Genomic DNA, 26,655 nt, shown 5'->3' with positions numbered 1-26,655 from the left:
GCTGAATCAGGAACATCCTAGGCCTTGGGCAGGTATAATTTGAAGGGAGAAGAAGGAAACAGCTCTTCAGCTAATGAATGTGGTGGCTGTTTGAATTTGCTCAGGGATTTGGAATATTGAAATACATCCTTGTTAGATGGATAAGTAGGTTTGTGATAAATTGCACTGGTTTGAGAAATTTAAACTGCACAAGCATGTGAAACATATCACATGGCTGTTATCTCCGCATTTATGTGCATGTGTTTATAATACATATAATACAAGATAAATGTTTTACAATGTTCTTTACATATAAAAGGCATCCTCCAGAGCATACTCCTGCAATTTATTTTCAGTACTTTGTATATGTTTCAACTTACAGAGGCTCTCAAAGCACTTAAAAAAATTAAACCTCTCAGTAGCCCTGTGGGATATATAGATTTATATAAAAATATATTCAGTGACTTGCCTACAGTTGAAAAGCAGCCGAGTGGGTAGATTAGGGAGTAGTTTGTTGTTGATGATGATGACAGAGAGTATGAGAGAATTAATAACAACGCCTTTGTATAGGTGTTGTTAATAGTATCATAGAATATCAGGGTTGGAAGGGACCCCAGAAGGTCATCTAGTCCAACCCCCATATTTTTTTTTTTTTTTCAAATTTTTGCCCCAGATCCCTGAATGGCCCCCTCAGGAATTGAACTCACAACCCTGGGTTTAGCAGGCCAATGCTCAAACCACTGAGCTATCCCTCCCCCGAATAATAATAATAATAATAATAGTAATTGCAGTTGTTCTTGTTTAATTGGTAAGGGCTTAAAAAACTTAACAGGGAGACCTTCCCTCTGAAATTCTAACAATTTAAGGAAATTATGGCTAAAATTACTTGATTTTTTTCTATCCTTTACACTGTTATGTTTTTACTTTTTCTTCTTTCAACTACATGTGTGAATGACACTTATTTTTGCTTTTTCTGGCTTGTCGATGTGTTACAGAATTGGGTTATATAACCTAAAATACTCATCTTTATGACCAGTATAGTATATTCCTATTTCACGGACATAATGTGAGTTTTAATTTAATAAGTGTCTGCTTTGAGAACTTCAGATATACAGCACTACTGTAAGTGCAAAGCTTATTTCCTTTTATTCACTCCCATTGCAGTTAGTAGGAGTTATGCACTCAGGTCAAGTATTATATATCAGTGTTGTGTTTTGCTATATTATTCATTTAACACCAGAAGTTGAGGGTGATATTAATGCAAAATGAATTATTACTTATTTGAATTTATAAAACAACAAGAGGTATGTATCTAAACAGTCTAGGTGCCTCTGAAAATGTTTAGAAATGCAACAAATCAATACAGCACATAGTGTTTATGGTTTAACAGCATGACTTGCACATCTGCTTATCTCAGAATTCCCATGAATGAAATATGCTAATAACTTATAATTTTAAGAAATATTTATATTTTTTTCTGTTACCAGAGCAATTGTATGGCTACAGAACAGACGTGAGGCCACTGTTGAACGGACGAGGACCACAAGTACAGTGCGACGGGACGATCCAGGAGAATTCAGAGTTGGACGCCTCAAACATGAAAGAGTGAAAGTTCCACGAGGTGAATCCCTGATGGAATGGGCTGAAAATATCATGCAGATTCATGCAGACCGAAAGTCTGTTCTAGAGGTAAAACATGTCTCCCTAGCAGAGTAGTTTTAAAAACTACTTTTAAAAACTTTTATGGAAGGCAGCTGTGAATTATATAGCTAGCTGACCAATATTGAGTCTTTTCTTTTTCTACTATTTCTTTTCATTATTAACTTTCATTGTGTATTTCAGGTGGAGTTTTTAGGAGAAGAAGGAACAGGCCTGGGACCTACATTGGAGTTCTATGCACTGGTGGCAGCAGAATTTCAGAGGACAGAACTGGGAACTTGGCTTTGTGATGATGATTTTCCAGATGATGAATCACGTCAGGTATGGATCATTTTTACTTGTGGTTGTTCAGAGAAAAACAAATATTATGTGGTAATAAAAGTAGCTCTCTGGTACTCTCACTAGCTGTTGAAAGTCTTGAATCCATGTATTATAGGCAAGCCTGGTAGTACCGCTTATTATCAAGGTTTCCTGACACTTCCCATGATGACAGTACTCTGTTGGGGTTTTTTTTTGTTGCTAATAACTATGCCAAACTTTAACCATATAGGTTGAAATTTTCTATGCCGGGGTCTACCTTCATTTGAATTTTTTTTGGAAGATTTCAGCTAAAATGGCTCCGCTGTTTCAGAGAACAAAATTAAGGAAAAATACATTTGTTTTGTCCACGTTAAGAAATTCTCAGTGGTGTTGATGAGCTCTAGTACGCCCCATTCTGGCATTTTCTAACTATTGAGTGCTTGACTTTTTCGTACTTTATCTTTTAATGTAGGGGTGGGCGTGTGTATAGTTACGTTGATGATTTAAGCTGAGAGAACATAGGATTCAGGTTGCTCTTCTACTTTTACTATATTTGGATTGCTACGTGTTAACAAATATTACAACAACAATATTGAGTGTTATATCTACATTTGAACTGAAATGAAACATCTGAAGGTTGTTTTTTAAATGTTTTTCTTCTGAGAAGGTAAATAATAGACTAATATAAACACAGTGTATATATTTAAACTCATCTAGCACAAAGCTACCATTTCTCCCCTTTTTCCTTAAATCCAGGTTGATATTGGAGGTGGATTAAAACCCCCTGGATACTATGTACAGAGATCATGTGGACTTTTCACAGCACCGTTCCCACAAGATAGTGATGAACTTGAAAGAATAACCAAACTCTTTCATTTCCTTGGAATTTTCTTGGCTAAATGCATTCAGGATAACAGACTGGTGGATTTGCCCATTTCTAAACCTTTCTTTAAACTCATGTGTATGGGTGACATTAAAAGTAACATGAGTAAATTGATCTACGAGTCACGGGGTGATAGAGACTTGCACTGCACTGAAAGTCAATCGGAGGCTTCTACAGAAGAGGGACATGATTCACTGTCAGTAGGAAGTTTTGAAGAAGACTCCAAGTCCGAATTTATCCTTGATCCACCGAAACCTAAACCTCCTGCTTGGTTTAATGGAATTTTAACATGGGAGGACTTTGAATTAGTAAACCCACATAGAGCCAGATTTTTAAAAGATATTAAAGACCTTGCAGTTAAAAGACGTCAAATTTTAAGTAACAAAGGTCTTTCAGAAGATGAAAAGAACACAAAACTACAGGAATTAATGCTGAAGAACCCATCAGGTTCCGGGCCTCCGCTTAGCATAGAGGATTTAGGGTAAGAGATGTCATTTTTATATTTATACATACATTTATACACACAGTTCTGCTTAGTGGAATTACTAATATCTGTATGTACATTCATAAAATAAAAAATTCAGTTTCATTTCTGAAGATTACAGTGACATATTTATTTAAAAGTAGCGGTGCTATCACAGGTTTTCTGGCAAAACCCAGGTTGGTTAATTACATTCTGTATCCTTAAAGTTCTTGCATAGTGGCAGCTTGAAAATGTTTTTTGATTACCATATTAAATGATTGCTGTGCACCATGCATTGTTTGCCATGTGGACCCTCAGAGTAGGCTGCATTTCACTGGTGGATGAAATCATAACTTTGGATACAGTTTATGAAGCCCTTTACTAAGAAAATAAAACAGTAAATACTCTATTATATCAAGCATATATATGATGTATTTTAGAAACATCCTTTAAATGGCATTAACTGGTAATACCGTTATTGTTATTTAAAAACTTTAAACCCAGTATATGCTGTTTATATTTATTTTTTTCTTTTGGAACCCAGACTCCACTGGGTTTACACTGGTTCTCTCTGATTACAAATTAGAGTGACAGCTGTGTGTGTGAAAGCAGAGTCCACAACAGTGACAAACAAGAGTCTGGAGATCTGTAGGATTTGTCTGTATTATCAGTCCATTAAGGTTCCAGTCCTGCCACAGGCGACCGCAGGCAGATCCCTGCACTCTCACATATTCCCACTGACTTCAGAGAGGTTGCATGAGTACGTAGGGGTCCATCCACGCTGAGCCTGTTGCAGGATCAGGGCCTAAATGTCTCGTAACTTCAGTTGCTTCATGCTACCGCTAATATTATCCCTGGAAATATTGAGAATGTTTGTTCCTGTTTGTATGATTTTAAACTAAAAGATGACCTACTAAAAACGGTTTCAAAATGTAATGATCAAGATAATTTATGTTTAACTGTTTGAAACTTTAGACACTTGTCAAAGCAGAGTGGAAAAAGTGGCCTATGTGTAAATACACAAATCCATTGAAAAAAATCTATTTTTATCTTGTCTATTGCATTGCTTTCTAATACGGTGTCAGCGGTCATGTTCTTATATAAAACGATCCACAAGCTGTTTTCATGGTAATAAGATGAGGCACTATCCTTTTTTAGATAATAACAAATCTAATATTTGCTGCAAAAGCAGTCACTGATTTAAATAATCTATTAAAACCTGTCCTTATTTTGCAGTCTGAATTTCCAGTTCTGCCCATCATCCAGAGTATATGGGTTTACAGCTGTGGATCTCAAGCCAAATGGTGAAGATGAGGTTAGGAAACAAACCCCCTTACAGGATTTTAACAGTATGCCATCTCAGCAATCATTGACTCTTTTTTATATCATGTGTATATTTTCTTTATAGATGGTAACTATGGATAATGCAGAGGAGTATGTGGAGCTAATGTTTGACTTCTGCATGCAGACGGGCATACAGAAACAGATGGATGCATTTAGAGGTAACTTAACCATAGCAGATTATGTGCACATTTAGCTGGATGTATTGGCATTCAGGATTTCCTGATTTAATGTAGTGGTATAGAATGTCACTCAAAACCACTGTTTTAAAAACAAACTGCATATGGTAAAATAATAATTATTATGGTTCCTAACCACTACTAGCGTTAATATGTATAGTAAATGGAAATACTGACACATATTAAACTCACTGTCATTTACTATTGTGGTGTATGCTATTGCTAGCAAATAGTTATATACACACAAATCCCAATTCTGAACCAACCACCAACTGGTTTAAAAGAATAGACTATTTATTCAATTTAACCTAACCTAACTCTTTACCAAAAATAAAAATGAGAGTTCTGGCATAGCAAACAGTTCATGCAACAGGCTGACTGTAGTGTTGACAATTAAAGCTGCTGCCATTATTAACTTTTGCTTTAAGTGTAGTAATCCTGTTTCTTCATTTGACTTAGCTAAAGAACCATAGTTTAAAAATATTACTTCTGGTTCAATGATTAAATGTTTAAAAACTGAAATTATTGTGAATACATTCTTGTGACTATATTTTTTTACTTGTATCTTTATAAATTAAGATGGTTTCAATCGAGTCTTCCCAATGGAGAAGCTGAGTTCCTTCAGCCATGAGGAAGTTCAGATGATTCTTTGTGGAAATCAGTCACCATCTTGGGCAGCTGAGGATATCATCAACTACACAGAACCTAAACTTGGCTACACACGAGATAGGTGCCTATTAGTCTAACCTTGTTTTTAACATCACTTAAGAAATACGTATAATGATAACATCCATATATTCCTTACATGAAGATTCTAAATTGGAGGGACTGCTGATCAGCGTGAAGACCATGTGGAACAAACATGGCAGTGGATGTAATCTTTGTATTTTTCCAATAGATAGTCTTAATTCTGGATGAGGAGTTTGAGGTGGTGGTGACAAAACAGAAAAATGAGATTGACATTCAGAGGAGTAGGTTAATAGAATCCCAATGTTGGCTTCTTGTCACAGAGATAACATTAATTTGGTTTTATTTTTACCTATATGGTGTCTAAATTGTAATTCATTTTTGGATTGTCCTGGAATCAATTTTTATTTCTATTAAAGAAGGCTGCTAGGAAGAACCCATGCAGTTTTGTGAGCTCCCACAGCTGGTTTTGCAGGAGTAGAATACAAATTAATTTTTCTTCGGTGTATTGGTGTTATAGTACTGAAGATGCTGTGTAACAGGGGTCATCTGTATACCCATTCTCTGAGCAAGTATGAGGACCTTATTAGCATATGCTGGCTGATGCACTTCTAGTTCATTGTCAGGGTGCAGTTTGTTAACTCTGTCATTGATCTAAAGGAGGTGGGAGTGTCCCTTTGTAGGGAACCAGGGTTTAAAACAGTGATGTCTGTAGGGAAATCATGGGGGAGAAATTTTAGGCTGAGGTTTATGTTTTAGTTGTTGTTTGAGTTGCCAATAAAGTGAAAACACAGGAAGTGGGTATGTTTGAACACTGAAGGTTGAATTCTCAGTTACACAAATGCCCCTTTGCACCACTTTGGTGGTGTGAAATGATTTTAAAGTGTCCTTAGTGTAACTGAGACGAGGCCCAGTATGTGTGGATTCTGTTAAGAGCAGGCTTGGAACTCTGCCTAACTACCAATTCACACATAAGGAATAAATGGAGATCTGTTACTTCCATCTCCAGCAGTAACATGGAGAATTGATATGTCCTCCTGTAGGTTTTGCCATGTAACATCTGGCAAAGAAATTTTTAAAAAATATCATTTTCATCTTTTTCTTTCTTATACATGCTTTCTGCTTAATTCAGTAATGAATTGGCATGAATATTTTAAACCAACAGTTTCCCTTTAAGTTTGTGTAAAGACATTGGGTTTAATGTCTCAAGTTACAAAATTCTCTTTCCTTCATCACAAACATTTTGTTGGTGTTCATATATTTTTAAATTTTTTTTTTTTTTTTAGTCCTGGATTCCTTCGATTTGTGAGAGTTTTGTGTGGTATGTCTTCGGATGAAAGAAAAGCATTTCTCCAGTTCACTACTGGCTGTTCAACACTCCCACCAGGAGGACTGGCTAACCTACATCCCCGGCTCACTGTTGTGCGCAAGGTATAGGCTCTTCAGGGTACCTCTGAACTTAAGCTTTTTGCTTACAAAAAAACTACATCTGCCACTTAAATAAAACACACTGTTAATCTTATAGTTCCTCATCAACACTCAATATTTTCTGTTAGCCTTTCACTCCAACTCTTCTCCAACTCTGTACTCTCGTATATATTCTCATAAAAAGGAACTAAGGAAATGTGTATGTAAACTAAGTACACTTCAATCTCTCCTAGCCTTTATTTGGTTGATACCCCCGTCCTTTAGCATCTCATTGTTTTTACGCATGAAGTAGAGCTGGGTGGGAAACAGTTTTCCCATCTTGTGAAAATTTTCAGAGATTTCAAAAAAATTCCCTTTTCACATTGGGGCAAAACTGAAACCTTTTGACATTTTTTCATCAGAATTAACAGAGAGAGAGAGTGCGCACCATCCCAGAGTATCTAGTAGCCCAGTGGGAGAGGAAACCACCTGATATGTGGGACACTCAGGTTCAAGTCCTTGCTCTTGCCTGATTTAGAATAGGTACTTGAACCTCGATTTCCCACATCCCAGATGTGTACTGTAATCACTGGGCTATTTGGTATTCTGGGATGGGTTCCTCTCTCTCTCCCTCCCTCCTTCCTTCCCTCTCTGACTACAAATTCCTGGACCTTGGAAACCTTTCCAAAGAGAGTTACACTAAAACTGATACATTCCTGCAAAAAGTTTCAGTTGTGGCAATTTGGAATTTCACACCAACAACAAAATCTGTGAAAAAATTCCCAACCAACTCTAGCATGAAGTGGAGTGTAAATTTGACAGAGGAGAAAGGACCTATGTATTTTTATCATGTACGTATAATACAATAAACTATAGCAGTACATAAATAATAATCATCCTTCCCTATTCTCAGGTTGATGCTACAGATGCAAGTTATCCATCTGTGAATACCTGTGTGCATTACCTTAAATTGCCTGAGTATTCCTCTGAGGAGATTATGAGGGAGCGCCTGCTAGCTGCTACTATGGAAAAAGGCTTTCATCTCAATTGAATTGCTCTGTGCAACATGGGACATGAGAAACTGTTTGGTATTAGTGAAGCCTCTTGTGTTTGTGTGCAGAAAATATGATCTCCATGCTGTGCTCTGATAAGACTTACCTTTTTTCCACCTGTGAGGCTTTAGGAACACGTGGAAAAAGTTTGTTAGCTGCTAATGACAAAACAAATCCCTGTAACTACACAGCCAGCAAGTAAATGGCACAGAACACTGTGTGATGCTTCAAGGGCTTGCACGACTGGAAATTAAGGTGGTTCTCTTTGACTGTTCCAAAGAGCAGATCTGCAGATTTTCAGTGTTCACTGATATAAATTTCTAAGTGTATTTGTGTAAAGTTTGTCATTTAATACCTTGTACACTACAGTTGCCATCACTGATCCCTGTTTTGCTGGCTTTAGACTAACTGGTCAAAAACTTGCTTCCTTAAATCTTAGAGTTAATGGGCATCACATGCTTTTTTTTTTTTTTCAATGGTGCTTGCACTATTGGCGTATTCTAGTGTTGTTTTTTCTTGGGGGTGGGGGGGTGTTTGTTTTTTGTTTTTGCATATAATCATGCACAACTTTTTTTTTTTCCTTTCAACTGGGAATATATTTTGATTTCTTAAATGCCCTGCTATAAAGATCAAATCCTTAAGTGTGTTTGTGCAGCTCAACAATAAAGCTATTAAAAAACAAAACAAAACACTGGTTCCTGGTGCAAGGCACACTTAAAGCAAGTTTTACTTTTGGTTGTACTTTCCTTGTATATTATAAACATTTATTTAACTTGTTGCAGTTTGAAATTTAAAAAAATTTCCAATGTGTATGCTCAACAATAATCATTAAAATGTTTGCAGCGTACAAAAGTGTCTCCTCTGAATATTTCTCTCATACTCCTCAAATATTAGTTACATAGATTAGATATCTTATTTTGATTTGGTCAAATGTAAGGGTTCTGAAAGCATTACTTTTGAAGAAATGTGGCTTATTTTTCTAAGTTTAAGAAAATAGAAATTGGGGTATAAGAGCAAATAAGTGACCTGTTCATTAGGGTGTCTGTTGGCTAAGCCAGGGCGTTCAGAGTTTTGCAGTGTAACTTTCTGAGAACTAGCACAGTGCTGTTTCAGTATTTTTCACACATGATATGAATGATACTAAGTTTGCATATTGCATCAGGGTGAATGACTGTACCCCACAAGATGCAATTGATTAAAGTTTTTTGAGGGTGCAATGGCTGTCTTGATTGAACCATGTATTGTAATTTTGTTATGGTGGTCAGTGACTACTTATAAAGGTGAAGTAAATAAGATGTTATTACACTTTTAACAGAAGTGTCTTGAACCAATCAAAAGCTTATAAGAAAAATGCATATTTTTCAGTCCCCTTCATTGAATAGTCTTCAGCAGGGGGTGTTTCCCATCTCCAGATCAACTGCAGACAGACCAGATCTGTGCTCTGAGCCTGGGCTTGCCTCTCAAAGAGCACTCCCCAGAATTCTAGGCCTCCAATTAGCACACGTGTTAATTGTCTCCCTTTTGGAGAAGAGCTTTCACAGGATTTTTTAAAGTGTTTTTTGTTTTTGTTAACTGTTTCCTCATTGGTTTAGAGGGCTTCTTCCTCAAAACTGCTACGCTCAGGTCCAGAAGTTTTTTAAGGGGGGTTTGAAGAACAACCCTTTTCCTCCCCCACCTCTCTTCTGAGAAATGGCAGACACACAGTAGACCACAGGAACCCAGCTCACAGCTGGCGTGTGGGCAGCTTCCATGCAGAGATGGTTGAGCAGTCCCCACTGGTGTACTGAGACAGTTCAGCAGGCCTCCTGGAAGCTCCTTTCACCAAGTCCAGGGCAAAAATCAGTGGCATGGAGACAGGAGTAAGTAAGGAGTGAGGGTCAGACTATCTGACAGGGAGGGTGCTAGAATGAAAATTCTATGCAGCTGATTGTACTTTTACCATTACCAAATGGCTGTCTGGTGTAAGAACCAATGGGACCTACCTTCAATATGATGATCTAAAAGGGAATGAAGATGGATAGTTTAAATATGGAGGTTTTCACCTCAATACCAGTCTGAACCTAGTTTACAGTACTAGGTGATTAGAAAATGAAAGTAATTACGAATTGAGTTCTTTAGGGACTTTTATGAAAGATGACGGACAGTTGTCCATGTCACAGTATTTCACTTAAAGACCAGTCATTGAGCTCTCTTTTACTGCTCCTAAAGATTTATAGATTAGTTTGGGTACATTTGGTCAGTACTAGGAAACTTACAAATCTGAGGCGCCTCTTCTGTAGATTTTATTCAAGACTTGGACAAGCAATGAATATAAAACATCTAATGGTAGGCTGAGGGTTGGGGGAAGAAAAGCTGTGATGATTGTGATCCCATTACTAACAATTGTGTGTGCTTCCCCAGCTGGCAGTTCTTTACACTGTGATGCTGCAGATGTGAAAGAATACTGATATTACCAACCAGAAACTGACGTGTAAGTGGAAAAAATACCATAGTGAAAAGGAGAACCTTTATTTTCAAGTTTATAAGCAAAATACTAAAACATTACACTAAGAAAATTAAACTACTAAAGGAGCAACTTCCTTTTGGGTATGATAAAGAACAATTAACCGTTGTTTTACCATTCTGATTCTTTTATTAACATCATAGAATTAAGTGTCCAAATAGTTTAGTTACAACTGCCATAGTATTCAGGAACCTTTATTACAGCCATCACTATAGTATTTGAGTGAACACAAACTTGACACTCGGTTCTATACAAAAGCATATAGGATAAACCTGTTCTTGTGCAGACTGAACCTAGTAGAAGATTGGTCGTATCGGTACAGAAGTTCAAGAGCTTACGATACATACTTACGAAAACAAATTTGAATGATAATATGGTATAAAGTATTAAAGCAAGATCTGAAACAACTTTGGAATTATACTAATATTTTCTAACTCATCTTCTCCATCCCTTATTTCTGGAATGAAGGAGGTGAAGCCTGGTCCATACCTAGAACTTAAGTTGACCTAACTACATCACTCAGGGCTGTGCAATATAGTTAAGTCTAAACTCCACTGTAGACACAACTAGGTCCCGCCTCTCAAGTAGGTGGATTTACTACTGCAGCTGAAAGACCCTTTCTGTTGCTGTAGTAAATGTCTACAGTACAACGGCGTGTCTACAGCTGTGCTGCTGTAGCGCTTGTAATGTAAACGTCCCCTGAGATGCATAGCCACAGACGTACAAGGCTTCATGAATATTTTTCCCTTAACAGAATTACAAATACTAAAACAAAATAGTTACTTTTTAGAAAGACAAGTGCTGTGTCAACTGACATTTGCCTCTTTGAAAAAGAAGTTCCTGTTGGTCCCTCCTCAGTCCCAATTTTTACCTTTACGTTGGCATGGCATATTTTGTTCTAGGGTTGGAGGAGAAAGGAAGAGGGAATATGCATTAGATTTCTTTGCTTTAGTATGTTCCAGCCAGTTGAAAATACTGCAAGATTTCACCTTCGGAAGTCTCAGAAAATAGCTGTAGGGATGTTTGTAAGGTTTTCAGAACACTTTGTAAAATACGTTCTACGGTAGACTTGTTTCTTTCTAGCTTTCTGCCACTTTGTCAAGAACAAATAGAGGTGCAAGAATTCTATTCTTGTTGGTTTCCCCAATGCAGCCATTTAACACCATTTCATCCAAAATTATATGCACTCGATCCAAGTTGAACATTATCTAGAAACATTTCAAGTTAAGTAATTTTTACTTAAGGTATTGAACAGTGTGAAGACTAATTCAGAAGAAAATCTTCAATGCCTTTGTCGCAAGCATTTAATGTTCTCAACCCTCTTCTCTGATTAAAACTTACAAGTGTGGGTATTTGTAAATCTGCACTTTGAGATTAGGTTAAATTTTTTTAGTAGCACGAATACCCATGTCAGACAATGTTTTTCACCTTCTTATTGTGTTAGTCACATGTTGAAGTGTCAGTGGGAACGGATAACTGCAGTTGTCTCTCTTAGAGAAGATGAGGCACTGAAAGCGCAACATAATTTGAACAATTAATATCTGGACAAATTTTTTCGATAGGCTTGTCTGAGTTCACTGCCAGTTCACTGCTGGATTTTATGGAAAGAATAGTTTCTGCTTACTACAGATACAAAATGCAATCAGTAAGATACCACAAACTTGACTGTGACTATGAATAATGCTAAGGGTATGTCTACATTGCACCTGGGAGAGTCCCTCCCAGCTAGTGTAGACAGACACACTAGCTGTTCTTGAATTAGCATCAAGGTTGCAGTGTGGATGTTGCAGAATGGGTGGTGGCACAGGCTAGCCATCTGAATACATAACGATCATGTTGCTAGTTTTAGTGTGGTGTTAGAACTAGTGCGGGAGAGGCATGCTCTCAGCTGCAGTGTAGACAGACCCTAAAAGCACATTTGTGTACTCTGCATTTCCATTAAACAAGATAATACTTAAGTCTGTTCACTTCTGACTGATACCAGCATTTTCAAGGCTGACCATTGTGTATTTTTTTCCCCCTCCCGTAACACCACTTATTTGGCCTAATGGAAAAATCAAGTTTCAAACTTGTCTAGTTTTATAAGCTGATATGTTATTAGTCTATTGTAATTTACACAGAGGATAGCTAAGAGTGATTTCATTAATTTACACTCCTTTGTTAAGGAATAGAATTTAATAAAGGTTTCATTTTTAAAATGATTTTAAATGTACTTAGCACCTTCAAGATTTGCCTAGTGAAATGAGGCAGCTGAAAGGCAAAAATCTGAAACTATACAAATGTGTGTCCTTTTGAGCCATATGAAACTCCTCCATTAACGTATCTTAACTGCTTTGGCCTTGGCAAATAAATAAGTTTTATACCAGCAAAAAAGTGTTCTAAACACACCAGTATTCATTGAACAAATGTGATGTGAGAAAAGTGGGGGTTAAGTAAAACACGTCCTGCTTTTCCTATTTATCTCTATTCTGTTAAATAGAAATTGACATTAAAAACTACTTGGTATCATGGCTGTCTCCATGATTCAGCACAATCTACAGGGGAAGAAGTTAAACCTCTCTTCTGCCTTGTCCCCACCTGTTGCTGCTCTTCAGTCTTTCCCTCTGCTCAACAGATCAATCACAGTTTCAGCTTCACTCCTTGTAGTTCTTGGCTGTATGTTGGGGATTCTGTTTATTGCAGTGGAGCCAGAAAGAAACTTCACATTCCAATTTGCAAACACATCTTTCAACAGTTTGGGGATGGTGGTTTTTTTTGTTTGGTTTGGTTTTTTGCACCTTCACTACTGCCTCCTGGAACTTGCTTGCCATGAATGTTGTTTGATAGTATGGCATGACCTCAGAAAGACAGGTGGTCAGATTTAGTTCTATTACTCTGCATTCACACTAGTGGAACTCCACTGTCTGTGTACTCGTTCTGGCCCAAGTTTTCAAAGCTACTTAGGGTATGTCTATACTAAAAATGCTACAGCAGCACAGCTGTAGTGCTTCAGTGAAGACACTCTACAGTGATTGGAGGAATGCTGCTGCTGCTGTGGTTAATTCACCTCCCCTAGAGGCAGTACCTAGGACAATGGAAGAATTCTTCTGTCTACCTGGCACTACCTACAGTGGGGATTACGTTGGCATAATGACAATGACGTAGTCTCTCTGGGGGTGTGGATTTTTCACACCCCCACAGCGATGTAGCTATGCTTATGTAACTTTTCAGTGTGGACCAGGGGCGTGGATCAGCATTCACATCACACTCCCCATCACTACCAGTCCCAGGCCAGGGAAACTAATGATCCAAGCAGACAAATTCGGTGATTAATCCTGGTCATGTGCCACTTGAGGCACATTGTGCATACGCTAAGAAATGTAGATTAGCCCTAAATCACTTAGGTCTTGCAGGCGAGTGGAGCAACACCTACATACCTTTAAAATCTGGACCTCTGCATTTAATTTAGCCTATGCAGCTTGCAGGCTACAGAAGTTGTTGTAGCTGGCTCTCCATATGATACTTTTCAAAGAATGTCACTACCTTGCAAGGAATATTTTAGTGTGGAAACAGTTACAGCATGAGTACAATAATTTGGAAATTTATGGAAAACAGAATTAGCCATTCTTAAGTTCCCATTCAGCATCACTACTGTGATGCAATGCTGTACGTGTAGGAAGGAGGGCCTATTAAATTCAGATATTAATCTACAGAGCTTCCATGAATAGTCCTAAAATGCCACTACAAACTTTTTAAATTTTAACTTTGTACCAAAGCCAAGTCATTTACACTGTCTGACAGAACTCTCATGGGAAAAACCCATCCAATCTTTAAAATAGCAAGACCCACACACAGAGCTCCTAGATCCAAAAATTTAACAGGGAAAATATCCCAAGTGAAACCAGGTACAGGAAGGAGAACTCACACTCTCTAGACCAGTTTCTCTGGATTACCCTTCCTGAAAATAACACACATCAGAGTGAGATCAGTGATTAATTTCTGAAAGTGTTTGTATTACCCCCTGATTTTCCAAACCCCAGGTGCCTTGTAGCAGGTTCGGTCACAGATAGCGTTAGAGAAGAAATTTCAGCTTGTTTCAAAATTAATGGCATTGACTTTCCCTTTTAAGTTAGCATTTTAAAAAAGCTAAAATATACTTAATGGCTAGAGGCACATTTTTGTTACAGGGAGTGAAGTGGTGTCAATCTTTCCACCTGTAACATGCTAGCCCCGCCCTGTGAGGCAACATTCCACAGCTACTCAGCCCTCATTCCACCAGCAGTTGTCTCACCTGTGGCCTGAATTTGGCTAGCAGCTACCATTCCAGAGAGATTGCACACCTTGATTCTGGTAAATCTCCAAGCTTCCTTTGCAATTCTGTTCCCACCTTATTTTCCCATGCTGCTCCTGGCAAACATTCAGCTTTAGACAATGAGCAATCTTGGCTCATTTCTCCTTTCCTGCAAGTCTCATGATGCCGGTCCTCTGCTGTTACATCCTTCTATACACACACTTAGACATTTCATTCTGACTGTACCCAGGCCACTGTGGGGACATCTGTCTATCATCTTCCTAGCTCTTCCACACCAGCAGCCCCCCTCCTGCTTGGCAAGAGACCCACACAACAGGGTGTAAATCATCCAACCTTTGGATGAATCCTGCAGCAAGAGTAGAAAGTAAATCTACCAGATCAACTAGTGTGGGGAAAGGCTGGGCAAGGTGTGTACTTTGACATCTAAATCTAGCTTAGCCTTTACTAAAGGGCCACTTCCAGTGATGTTCCTGCTCTATTGCGCATAAACGTCTGTGTAAAAGTCTTGTATTAGTAAGACTGCAGCTATGCATTCAAAGACTTAAAAAACCTGGGGAGAAGGGGAAATTTTGTTAATTTTAACATATAAATAAAGCTCTCTGATTTCAATGGAAGTTAGGAGCCTAAATACCTTTGGGGATCTGGGCCATAATGTGCTGATCTGAAGCACTCATAATAAATTATAGGTCGATATATATGCTGAGTTCCATGTATCCTAGCCTGTAGGGGAGGTGAGTTGTATGGGCCCTGGGAGCCCACCTGCCACCCTGGAGCGTCCCCGCCTACCCTGAGCAGCGGATGGCTGTCCCCCGCAGCTCCATGCTGCGCTGCCGCTGGCAACAAGGGAGCGGTGCTGGGGGCAGGCTGAGGCAGCTGCTGCACCTGCAGGGGAAGGAGGTGCATGGTAGCGAGGTACTCTGAGGGTGCGGGGCTTATCTTGGCTGGATCTCCTGAGCAGCAGCTTGGGGGAGGGGCTTGGGTGTGTGTCGTGTTGGGGAGGGCTCCCCCGCAACTTGCTGCTGCTGGTGGGGAGGGCTGGGGGGAGTTCTCCTTTCTGCTCCCCCCAACCCCGGGGCAGCCTGCCTGCTGCACCCCAAACTCCTCATCCCTGGCCCAGCCCCAAGCCCCACATCCAGCACCCAAACTCCCCCTCGCACATCCCTCCCTCCCGCAAACTTTTGCCCAGAGCCTGCACCCCAAACCTCCTCCCACACCCAAACTCCCTCCCAGAGCCTTAGGCAGGTGTGTGTGTGTGTGGGGGGGGGGGGGGGGGGAGTTGGGACTTGAACCCATTCTGGGCACCACCAAAAATTATACAAATTTGCCAACGCTGCTAGCCTGCATGTTGAAGAAAAGACCATGCCAAGTATGTAGATACATATTAAGGTTGGTCTCTAGGTGCTGTGCAGGGTGTGACTTGGAGAGCTGCCTCTACAGAGGACCTACTCTCTTCCTTTCTTCTTCTTGTACCTGGCATAAGCCCTATTAGTAAAACTGCACATAAATTAATCCCTTGTAAAAGTTACCTTGCAATAGTGGCACTTTCTAATCCTATTCATGAGTATTTATGGCACACATACTAAAATGAAATAAGTACAATAAATGATCTTGCTTTCCCTCTACCCCCCATCACTTAACCATGCAGCAACAGCGAAATAAGCAGATATGCTTGCCATCTGGCTTTGAATTCTGGCGCATCAAGATGCGGTGCAAATGTATTTATCAAAGAGAATATTTTCTCCTTCACAAGGTGGCACCATTTAAAGTATCTGAGGGTTTTCTTTGATTTGAAGATAGGGGAATGGGTGCACGTGGTCTAAATTGGCAATGAGGAGAAGCCAGTATCTTATGAGCAGCCAGGTTTCCCAGGAACACTAGCAAGTGATCTGCAGACCACAGCTTGAGTACTTAGGTGACAGACAATTTGCCTCTAAGTAACTGATGTACAACATAGATTTCCTTCATGGCCATTCATTTTCAACCACAAGTTAGATTCACTATTTTTGCTGGGATTCACAAGGGGGACTGAAGCACCTAATTGCTACTTTAGGTGCTTATATCTATCATTTAGGCACCACTGCCACTCTCAAAACCCCAAATTCAAGTCCCTGCATTATATCAGGCAGAGTGGGAATTTGATTCCTGGTCTCCACATCCTGGGTGAGTACCCTAAACCACTGGGCTAAAGGTGGTTGGTGGTGGGGAGGGAGACTCCTGCTCCTCAGTTTTTCTTGACAAATGGCTGACTTGACCTCAGCACCTAACTCCAGGAGAGGGTTCCTGGCTCTGAATCCCAAGTGGAGGGAGGTGCCTCCTTCCAGCCCATACTTACGTACCTAGGCCCAGATCCACAGGCTCCTAACTTACACTGATTTCAAAGGAAGTTAGGTGCCTAAACACCTGTGTGAATCTGGCCTCTAACTCCTTTTGAGTGGCCCCACTCCACCGCATTTCCTACTGGCTAGCGTAGGTACCTCCCTGCTCAATGTGTTGGCTTTTGTGGATCCCATTCGTAGGTGCCTAACTTCCCAGGCGTTGTGCAGGGAGTCTGGTCACCTCGCTCAGGATTGCGAATTCTACTAGGCGCCAAGGCACCTAAATGTTAGGCACTGAAGTGCTCAAGTCCCCCTTGTGAATCCCACCCCTATAATCCTCTAACATCTCACTACTTGACTTTATCATTACGAATGATCATTCTTATTAAGTAACTTCTGGACTATCTACTGGCCTGGAAATTTCAGTCACTGAAAGCACTTTATGCTTCCTGAACATCTCTGCCTCAGGAGGCTATATTAAAATCATTACATCTCTGCTATTAAGTAGGAGACTGACTGTACTTGTAAATTCCAGAACATTTGTCTGATCCTGATGTTAGAGCACTAACAGTTGGCTCCTCCTCGGATTATACATTCTGGATGGAGGGTTGAAAACTGACTGATCACAGTCAAGGTGAAAGTCTGGTGGGAGAGCCTTTAGCTGGTTCAATACATCATGATCCTGGAGAGGACTTCTCTCTTATTGTGATAATTATTTGAAATTAATACTACTAGGTTTCCATTTTATCCAATTCTTTTACAGTGTAAATTGAAGTATATACTTATAAACATTGAGCGTGAACTATTCATTGAACCAACACTGTAACATTATAATTTTCCTCCTGATTACTTAAAATTGCCCAAACTTAAAGTTTGAAACTGCTACTTTGGTGGACATTAAAGTGTCTGATGGATTCAGCTGGGAAATTCCCTATATCAGTGTTTTTCAGTTGTCCCAGACATAAACAGTAGGCTAATCACAATGGGACTCAATGATTTTCTTAACTCAGGAAATTGGTCTCCAGACTCTTGGTTCTCTGGGGATCCAGACAGAAACCTGAACATAAACATCTGTTTTTTTCACAGGCTAGTATCTGGTTCAGAACAAAGCTTGTTCTGTCAATTTAAACTGTAGAAAACCAACTTTTCTTAATTTTAACAACTCCTACACATAACAGCATCTAGTCTACACCAAACTGCTGTGATAACACTTTCAATTGTCACTTTCTTAATCCTTGTAGTGACTCATCACAGCCAGAAAGTGGCTTCTACGCCATCTGAACTGCAGCTGTTTAAGAGCTTAATAAAATTCAACCCATTTAAGCTCTGGTTCTGTGTATAAAAAATCAGAGATATTAACTCGCTAAACAGAAACATTTAATTATTAATGGTATTAACACTGTTGTCCATTTAAATGGTCCATCAGCACATCTGGTAGCAGTTGTTTTAAAAACATATTTAAAATATAGTTCTGGAAATATCATGATCTTTGCTTCATATGGATTCTTAATTATGTGCAGAATGACTAATTCCCAGACTAAAAGTGGAAACTTGTCTTAACCATTATCTAGACTCTTTACATATAAAAGTTGCTCTCAAAACAAATGGCTACTCAGAACTTAATAAAATAAAGTGGTTGTCTAAAATATCACCCTTTAATTGACTAGTGCCAATAGTTTTCATTGTTGCTATGTGCAATATGTTTAAAGCTGCGATCTTGCAACCACTTACTTGCACAAAAGTTTAGGCACATGAGTAACCCCCATGGAAATCAGCAATTGTGTTACTTGTGCTTAAAGTTAAGCAGGCACACACATAAATGTTTTCAGGAATGTGGCCTTGGAGAATATATTAAAACATTAATTTGATGGAAAATGCTGGTAAAAATATGACTAAATATATGTTCATACAGCCTGCCTCTTAACTTGTCTTATTTTAAATTTGGTAGGAAAAGCTTGGATCCCGCCCTTTGCTTTTAATGAAAGTTACACTGACTTTTCCTGTTAAGTTTACATTATTAAATATGATAACACTTTTGGGGCAGTAAACAACTTAAACCTTAGCATTAACTTGGAAGGTTCTTTTGCTTTCACATAGTTTTTTTGGCCTAGAGTAAAGTGTATATTGTTCTTTGTAGCAGAAACAGCAGGATTTTTACATCCATTCCCTTACAGTAGTTGATTGGTTAAGAGGCTGGAGGGCAGATTTGTGTGACACATACAGGCTTTTAGTTAGGACCAGGAATTAAGTTCTCTTGCAATATATAATCTCTACAGAGACTTGGAAACTGGAGTTATTGCTTGTGTTCAGATTGGAGAATAGTGGTTTCCTATGGATTGTTGCATATCTTCTTTTAGCTGGGATTGCTGTAACAACATAGTTAGGTGCTCTAAATAGTATTAGTATTTAATTGTGGGTTTGCTAATTTATTGGGAATTTTTTTGCACTTAGTTTGGGTTTTCTTGGTCCTTGACCCCTTTTTTCAAAGATGTAGAGTGGGTTTGAGAGCAATTGGGGCTAAGGAACAGCAGGATAAATGGGTATAGACAGACTGTAGAATCTGGCAGAGATACAAGATACATGCTTCCATCAAGGCCGATTTCCCTGGATGAAGGTTACATCTAAGGAACTGCAACTTGCCTTTTTTCAGACTGGGGTAGAGTCTTTTATAGATTGTGGGGCTTTCGCAATATTTAAGAATAATTACAAGTACTAAATTGGATTACTTAATTCTTTGCCCCAAATTTTAAATCGTTAAAACTGCAGGAAGAGATGGGGGGGAGGGACAGCTCAGTGGTTTGAGCATTGGCCTGCTAAACTCATGGTTGTGAGTTCAATCCTTGAGGGGGCCATTTAGGGATCTGGGGCAAAAATTGGGGATTCGCCCTGCTTTGAGCTGGGGGTTGGACTAGATGACCTCCTGAGGTCCCTTCCAAACCTGCTATTCTATAAGATGCAAATAAAGTGTGCTATTGTTCCCATTGTTATATAAAACGGGCAGTCTGACAGCATTAACGCTGCGAATGGAAACGTCACTTTGCTTTTCCTGATTTTTTTTTTAAATTTGATTTTAAATGTGTAACCTTAATGTACCTTTAATGTATGCTTTACATTTTAATATGATAATTTAGCAGGACTTCCCAGCATTTACTAATAATGTGCTTTTGCAATATAGGATAATGTATGTGTCTCAGCTATAGAGTTCTACACTGCAGATTGGTGCTGCCATTTTCTTTCATATGTAGCTATTATACCAATATATAGATTGCTTGGAGTTAGGGACTCAATCAAACAATGCCTTCAATGGAAGGGTGTGGGTACTTAGCACCTCATGGAAAGGAGAGCTCTTAGTGAATTTGGAATATGTGGTAATCACCATTCTGATTATTTTTCTTTGCAATTTTAAAATGTTTGTTGGATCATGTTATCGTCAGTTCTTTATTATCATCTTGTTTTCAACATTAAGTAGACATGATCACTTTTAAAACCAAATTCATGTGGATTTGTATATATCAGTGTTACCATAGAGACAGGAAATCATCACAGGCTCTAGCCGGATGCCCAGTCTATTAACACGATATATCTTGCATACGTGTTTGCTGCTACAGACATTCACATTGTATTTCTTCATCAGATATTTTGAATAAAACTGGAGTCAGCTCAGGCTACTTGGCAACAGAAATGATTTGTTCCCAGGCCGTGACTGTTATTTTACATGCTACAAATGGCATTTTGATGGAATAGTTTGCGCTGCAATAACAACTAAGACACGTGTAGTCCAAATGTTACACTGTTCTCTATTTATCTGCTATTTAAATTGCTATAAAAAATAAATGCTAATCTGAATGGTTCACATCACCATCACCACCACCACCACTTATATAGGCACATGTTCACACTTCACTCAGCATACTGAGGAATTGGCTTCTAGTGTTTTCTATACACTCTAGCCCACAAAGGTTCTTCCTTTCTCTAAATGAGACAGGAATTTTTTAGCTTGTAGGGAAAATGTTTTAAAATAAAACTGCTCCCCTCCAAAAAGAGTGTACTGGTGTACTACAAAATTAAAGATAAGAGGCCTAATACATCAGTGGAGATACACCAGACTTTGAATTTGGCCTAGTATAGTTGTACTAGCAAGATTTGAGAACCTTTTCTTAATATTATCAAATAAGATAATTTATATGCTCCCTAAATTCCATAAACCCCTCTTCAAATTTACAGGCAAGTCTATTAGGCTGGTTTACAATTGGAGATTTGACTCATTGCTGAAAATGATTTTCTCATGGGGTCTCTGAGAGAGGTGAAATGGGTTAAAGGGCTAGCACAGGATCTCAGCACACTGAACCAGTATTGAAAATCATCTTCAGTTTACACCAGAGTTCCCCTAAACTGTGTAATCACACACCCTGTTAAGTAATGCATGCAGCAGGTTGCCAGGTGCCAATCTCTCAGCTACTAACTGTGCCAACAGAGAGAGAGAGAGAGAGAGAGAGAGTGTGTGTGTGTAAAAATCTGATTAATCTTATCCATGCATTAGTCAGAAAATTCCTCAGTGTGAAAATTCTGACAAAAGGCACTTAGTATTCACAGGGATGGCACCACCTAAATGATTTCATGTTCAAATTTGGATAAATACATATACAAAATATAGCCATATTGGGGCATAAGTAGCCATTTGTACGTATAATTACCCAAATTGTACGCTTAGTCCCCAACTCAAAGCACTTATACACATAATTAAGTCCACCTCTCCTCAGCAAAGTACTTAAATAAGCACATGTTTAAGTACATACAAAAATGTAAGTGCACAATTGTCTGTGGACCTCAAGACTCCCCTTATGAAAACAGGATCCCATAAGGCAGATATTTCATCCACCAGTCTTTGGTTTCAATTTGGGGGAACTTTCCTGGTGTTAATTTATGTTCCATGAATGCAACACAGACAGTGTACTATTTTTTTTAATGCTACTAGATGAACCAGAGAGTTCCAGTGAAGTTCCCTAGCTTATGTGTAGATGGACATGCTTTTAAGAAGTTTTAGGAAAAAACTATATATGATGCCTTTTGCTGCCTTAGTAAAGAAGTGTAAGAAAAATAACAAAAAATAACATAACAAAAATGTTTCTATATTTTAGCTATATATTACTCCTTGAATAAGGCATCTAAGTAACATTCTGAGTAGTTGAGTGGAGGGTGGTTAAGTGTGTGCAAAGACCATGTCATTTCAATCATTGCTGCTGTCATGATCGATACCCAAGATTCCCCATCAAGGGCATACTCCTGTTCCCATTGATGGCAACAGCAAAACTCCCACTGACTTCTATAGAAGCAGGATCATCGTCTATGTTTAATCCTGTAATAGTGGTAACCTTTTTCTAATGTGGCCGAAGGCACTATGGTGATAAATACCTTGCCAATAACAAAGAAAGTTAAATTGATAAAAAATAGTGAAACAAAAAAGCAAACCAAAAATAACCCGTCTCCCTTCTCTGTATCCAAACATGATTATACAGTTGTTCTTGGTAACTAAGCCCTGCATCTCATTTAACAAGTTACCTTCAGAAAAAAATTGCTCCACACCAGTATTGTCTTTATATTGCTACTGAGATTTTAAATAGAAGGTTCCTCATTAGCAGCTGCCGCCTTTGCTGCTGGACCCCAGGAGTGTGCTACTTACTCTAACTGCAATATTCGTTTGTTAAATCATAACATGGTACTGCTTTATCTTGATTGTCTGCCAAGTAGTACTAGAAGGCAGTAAGAACAGGCATACAGAAAATGACAAATGGATTGGTGGTGATACTGGAAAGGATACATCTAATTCACTCTGGAAGAAAAAAGATAGGTGGGTATCAGTTTTAGTCAGATAAGGTGAATTATCATTTACCTCACCGTCATTACACATTACATACCACTTCTCCTTTGGATGAAAAAGGAAAGGCCTGTCAGAGCACAGATATAAAATTCCAAGACAGCTTGATTTTCTGTGGTGGTTTGTGCAGGTCCGTGCTCAGTGACATCATGCTCATTAATGTGGGATCTAAGTGCTTGTGATTTATTATCCTAGCCTTCATGACAAGTTAAGATTCTAAAGAATTTAATTTTTTATTGAAAAATTAAACTTCAAAGAATTAGGTTTGCCAAGCAATAAAACTTTCTGAACATCTGGCACAATGCAGTGCTATTTTACTGAGTCTTAAGAAAGACAGCCTGAGACAATAACTGAGCTTAGGGATGTGGATGCAGCTGTGCTCCTGAGTCCCAGCAAAATGCTCTGTTCCAAGCAGTGGAGCTCTACGGTGTCATCTGTTCCCTCCTTGTTTCTCAGGGATTAAAATTCTGCCAGACACAGGTGGAACTTCCTGGAAGGGAGATGAAGTTGCACTGGGCTTCCTTATCCCTGGTTCTGGGTCCAATATTCTACCCTCGATTTTTATGCAAAAGTCCACTGACATAGTGAAAGTGTTGCTGTGGACTGCAGATATCATATGGCAGAAACTCGTAACTCTGGTTTATGGACCCTAAAGAAAACCATAATTCAGCCCTCTCCACTGAACGAGTTCAACATCCCCATTTATAAAGTTTTTGTATATCACAATAAGCAAACTTCAGGTGAATGATCAATTCAATTTATACTTAAGATTTTTTTTTTTTTTAAAAACGTCACTGGGCACCAAGAGGCACATATTCCAAACAGTGTGCCTGGTTATATTTGTGTAGCTACCATCAAAATCAAGGAGAGTCCCAGAGTCAAATCCCATAGGTAGCTTTGAAAACCTGCTCCTGATTCTGTGAATGTTTTCTCTGGTACAGCAGCATAAGATCTGATATCTAAATTTAAGAATGGAAATTCCATGAGATAAAAAAATAGCACATGCAAGAATGTTTAAAACTCACAAACCTAAAAATATAAAGATGACAAAATGTCCCTCTAGAGCAAGACAGATGTTATTTTCTTTCCCACTGCTTTTTTTGCTTTGTTTTTCTCTTTGTGTTATCATCACAACTTAGAGTTCTGTGAGAATTATGTAAACAATGAGGAGTCTGGTTAGGGTGACCAGATAGAAAGTGTAAAAATTCAGGATGGGAGTGGCAATAGGTGCCTATATAAGAAAAAGCCCCCAAAATCGGGACTGTCCATATAAAATTGGGACATCTGGTCACCCTAAGTCTGGTGGCACCTTAAAGACTAGAAGAAGTGGGGGTTTTTTTACCCACGAAAGCTTATGCCCAAATAAATCTGTTAGTTTTTAAGGTGCCACCAGACTCCGTGTTGTTTTTGTGGATACAGACTAACACGGCTACCCCTCGGCTACTAGAAACTCAGCATAATTTAGTACAGTACAGATTTATTCCCTTGGCTCTGGGGTTCCACCAGAACCTCTAGCTGGAATTATAGGCCTGTTATTCAGTGGCCTGCTATTTATTATACGCGTTATATGCTATTAAAAACAGAACTATGGTATGTGATTTCTCCAACCCACCCCTCTTTTTAGTTCTCCAAATTTTAAAGCCCAACTGCTTTGAGTAATGCCAGGTTCTGTAGCATGATGTAATCAGTAAATTGCTAATAATTGTCAGCTTTTAGCCTATATACATGTACAAGAAACGGATGTGCAGCATCCATTAAATGTGGTAGATTCACAAGGTACTAGAGAATATTTGTGCTAAGGCAGACAGACTTTTACTATGTTAATACTGCCTCTACTTTCATTCACAGCTGAAAACATTAAAACTTGGGAAAAGGCTGGCAGCAGACTTAGATCAATTAGACAAATAAAATGCTAGTAAATTCTGCTACACATGAGAAGTCAAATTCCATTCATGTCATGAGTGTTAAGGTTGTGACTGCAATTATAGCAATGAATTTCCAACCTCCATGCATTAGAGAACTGGGGCACACTGTAGTGGCCAATTTTCTATTAGCCTGAGCATGGTTAGTTGGGAATTTTACTTCTAACCCCATTTGACCCATACTGTAAAGGTGATAGATTCAGGCAAGATTATCTTCTGCATCAACAAATTCACACATGGAGTAACTTTACGATCAGCTCTGCTGGCCTAGGTCTGCTGTAGAAAATGTTTGCATTATTATTGGGAAATCAAAGTTATAAACCTGGGAGGGTACACTGATCTTTAGTATGTACAGTTACCGATGGCACACCATGGAGTCGATGGACTCAAGGAGGAATTGCACCCAGCCCTCTTTTGCCAGAGGAAGGATCACTTTTAGGGTATGTCTACAATGCAAAAAAAAAAAAAAAGGCAGCTAATCTGTGTTAGCTAAAAGGTTAAAATAGCAGTGAAGTCATGGCAACTCAGTTTTTAACTCTATTTAGCAGCTCAAGTTCAAATATATATGGCAGCCTGAGGCTGAACTTGAGCTTCAAAGATGAGTTGCCATGTCTTTACTACCCTTAGCTCATCCATGTTAACACTTTGAGCAGGGGATTGGACTAGATGATCTCCTGAGCTCTCTTTCAACCCTAATATTCTATTATTCTATTAACACTTTTTTGCAATGTTGACACCACCCTTACATAGAGCCTTTGACCCACTCATGCTGGGGAAAGGGTAGGATATCCAACCCAACTAAAAAACCATGTTGAAACTGTTAAAATACATCTTCATCTACATTTGTTTCTAACATGATTTGTCCATCCTGTATGGACAGGACCAAACAGTGTCAGAACTATGTAAAACATGCGTTTTAGTCTGTAATTACACTGGGTGGCCAAACCGGAACCACAGCAGAACTTGACTGTACCTATGCAATACCTTTTCTCTTAAAAATTCCCACTTCTGCATTGCTACCCCTGGTGGCAATAGTGGGAGTGCCAGTATAGATTGAAACACCAACTGCCAATCAGTGCTTTGTCCAACCCTGCTCTGAGTGACCGGGTACATCAGTGCTTTCTCCACTTCTAGCACCATTGCAGCTTATCTGTGGGTGGCAATGGTGGGAAATTTTAAGAGAAATAAATCTAATATAGAAAAGACCAGTTTCAAGGCTAGTGTAGATAGGGCCATTCAGAGTGGGAAGCATGTAGGTTCCTGAAGTACCATTTGGTGGATAAACATACAAAAAGACTGTTTCCTAGCATAAATATTTTTGCATTCAATGTCTAATAGTTGATAAGCCATATATACTTATATTATTGTATGTTACAAAATAAAAAACTTCCTGATGCTGCCTTGTTACAGTTGTCACAGTCACACCAAAACTTTCCACATTTTACATTTTTATAAACAAAGATTCCCACCCCCTCTTTCATTTGTTGTCTCTGAACAATCTGTTCACAAAGGCTTTCAAAGAAAGGAAATGTTTTACAATGGATTCCGTGTCTCACTCACCACTCTGCTGAAATATCTGTCCAAAACCTCCACAAAATTATGAATTAGTTCATATACAGCCATCTCGTTCTGAAATATAAATTGAAAGCAAGTAAAATATTAAATTGATAGAAGATATGCTACTCATTCACATTTTATTTTAATATGAGATGCATGCTTCTTTGAAATCAAGTAGAAAATAAATAGTGAGTAGCACAAATAAGTATGTAAGCTTAGCCTCTCTTAGTAGTACCTGTAGA

At 38.8% G+C, this 26,655-nt stretch overlaps 2 protein-coding genes across 12 annotated transcripts in view; one reads left to right on the top strand and one right to left on the bottom strand.

Moving 5' to 3' along the window:
* HECTD1 (HECT domain E3 ubiquitin protein ligase 1) overlaps positions 1–8,777 on the top strand; it is a 91,815-nt gene extending 83,038 nt beyond the window's left edge. For 4 of the 5 annotated variants that reach the window (XM_084629933.1, XM_084629931.1, XM_084629932.1 and 1 more), the window contains exons 35-42: positions 1,467–1,668; positions 1,822–1,959; positions 2,695–3,302; positions 4,521–4,599; positions 4,693–4,786; positions 5,384–5,534; positions 6,778–6,922; positions 7,812–8,776. In XM_084629933.1, coding sequence (XP_084486059.1) covers positions 1,467–1,668; positions 1,822–1,959; positions 2,695–3,302; positions 4,521–4,599; positions 4,693–4,786; positions 5,384–5,534; positions 6,778–6,922; positions 7,812–7,949 — 1,555 coding nt within the window. In that variant the 3' untranslated portion in view covers positions 7,950–8,776. Of the gene's footprint in view, positions 1–1,466; positions 1,669–1,821; positions 1,960–2,694; positions 3,303–4,520; positions 4,600–4,692; positions 4,787–5,383; positions 5,535–6,777; positions 6,923–7,811 lie in introns of all 5 variants that reach the window. The other variant, XM_084629934.1, reaches the window with a different exon arrangement.
* A 1,752-nt stretch (positions 8,778–10,529) lies between these two features.
* AP4S1 (adaptor related protein complex 4 subunit sigma 1) overlaps positions 10,530–26,655 on the bottom strand; it is a 37,154-nt gene continuing 21,028 nt past the window's right edge. For 2 of the 7 annotated variants that reach the window (XM_084630146.1, XM_084630145.1), the window contains exons 6-8: positions 26,417–26,485; positions 22,866–22,889; positions 10,530–11,661 (exon numbers count right to left, since the gene is read on the bottom strand). In XM_084630146.1, coding sequence (XP_084486272.1) covers positions 11,533–11,661; positions 22,866–22,889; positions 26,417–26,485 — 222 coding nt within the window. In that variant the 3' untranslated portion in view covers positions 10,530–11,532. Of the gene's footprint in view, positions 11,662–22,865; positions 22,983–23,432; positions 23,894–25,215; positions 25,303–26,416; positions 26,486–26,655 lie in introns of those variants that run through there. The other 5 variants (XM_084630149.1, XM_084630150.1, XM_084630151.1 and 2 more) reach the window with 5 other exon arrangements.

This window comes from Lepidochelys olivacea (assembly GCF_965140295.1).
Source record: "Lepidochelys olivacea isolate rLepOli2 genome assembly, chromosome: 6".
In the NCBI taxonomy this organism is placed as follows: domain Eukaryota; kingdom Metazoa; phylum Chordata; order Testudines; family Cheloniidae; genus Lepidochelys; species Lepidochelys olivacea.
The sequence above is the reverse complement of the archived record's forward strand: the minus strand, read 5'-3'. Positions and strand labels throughout refer to the sequence as shown.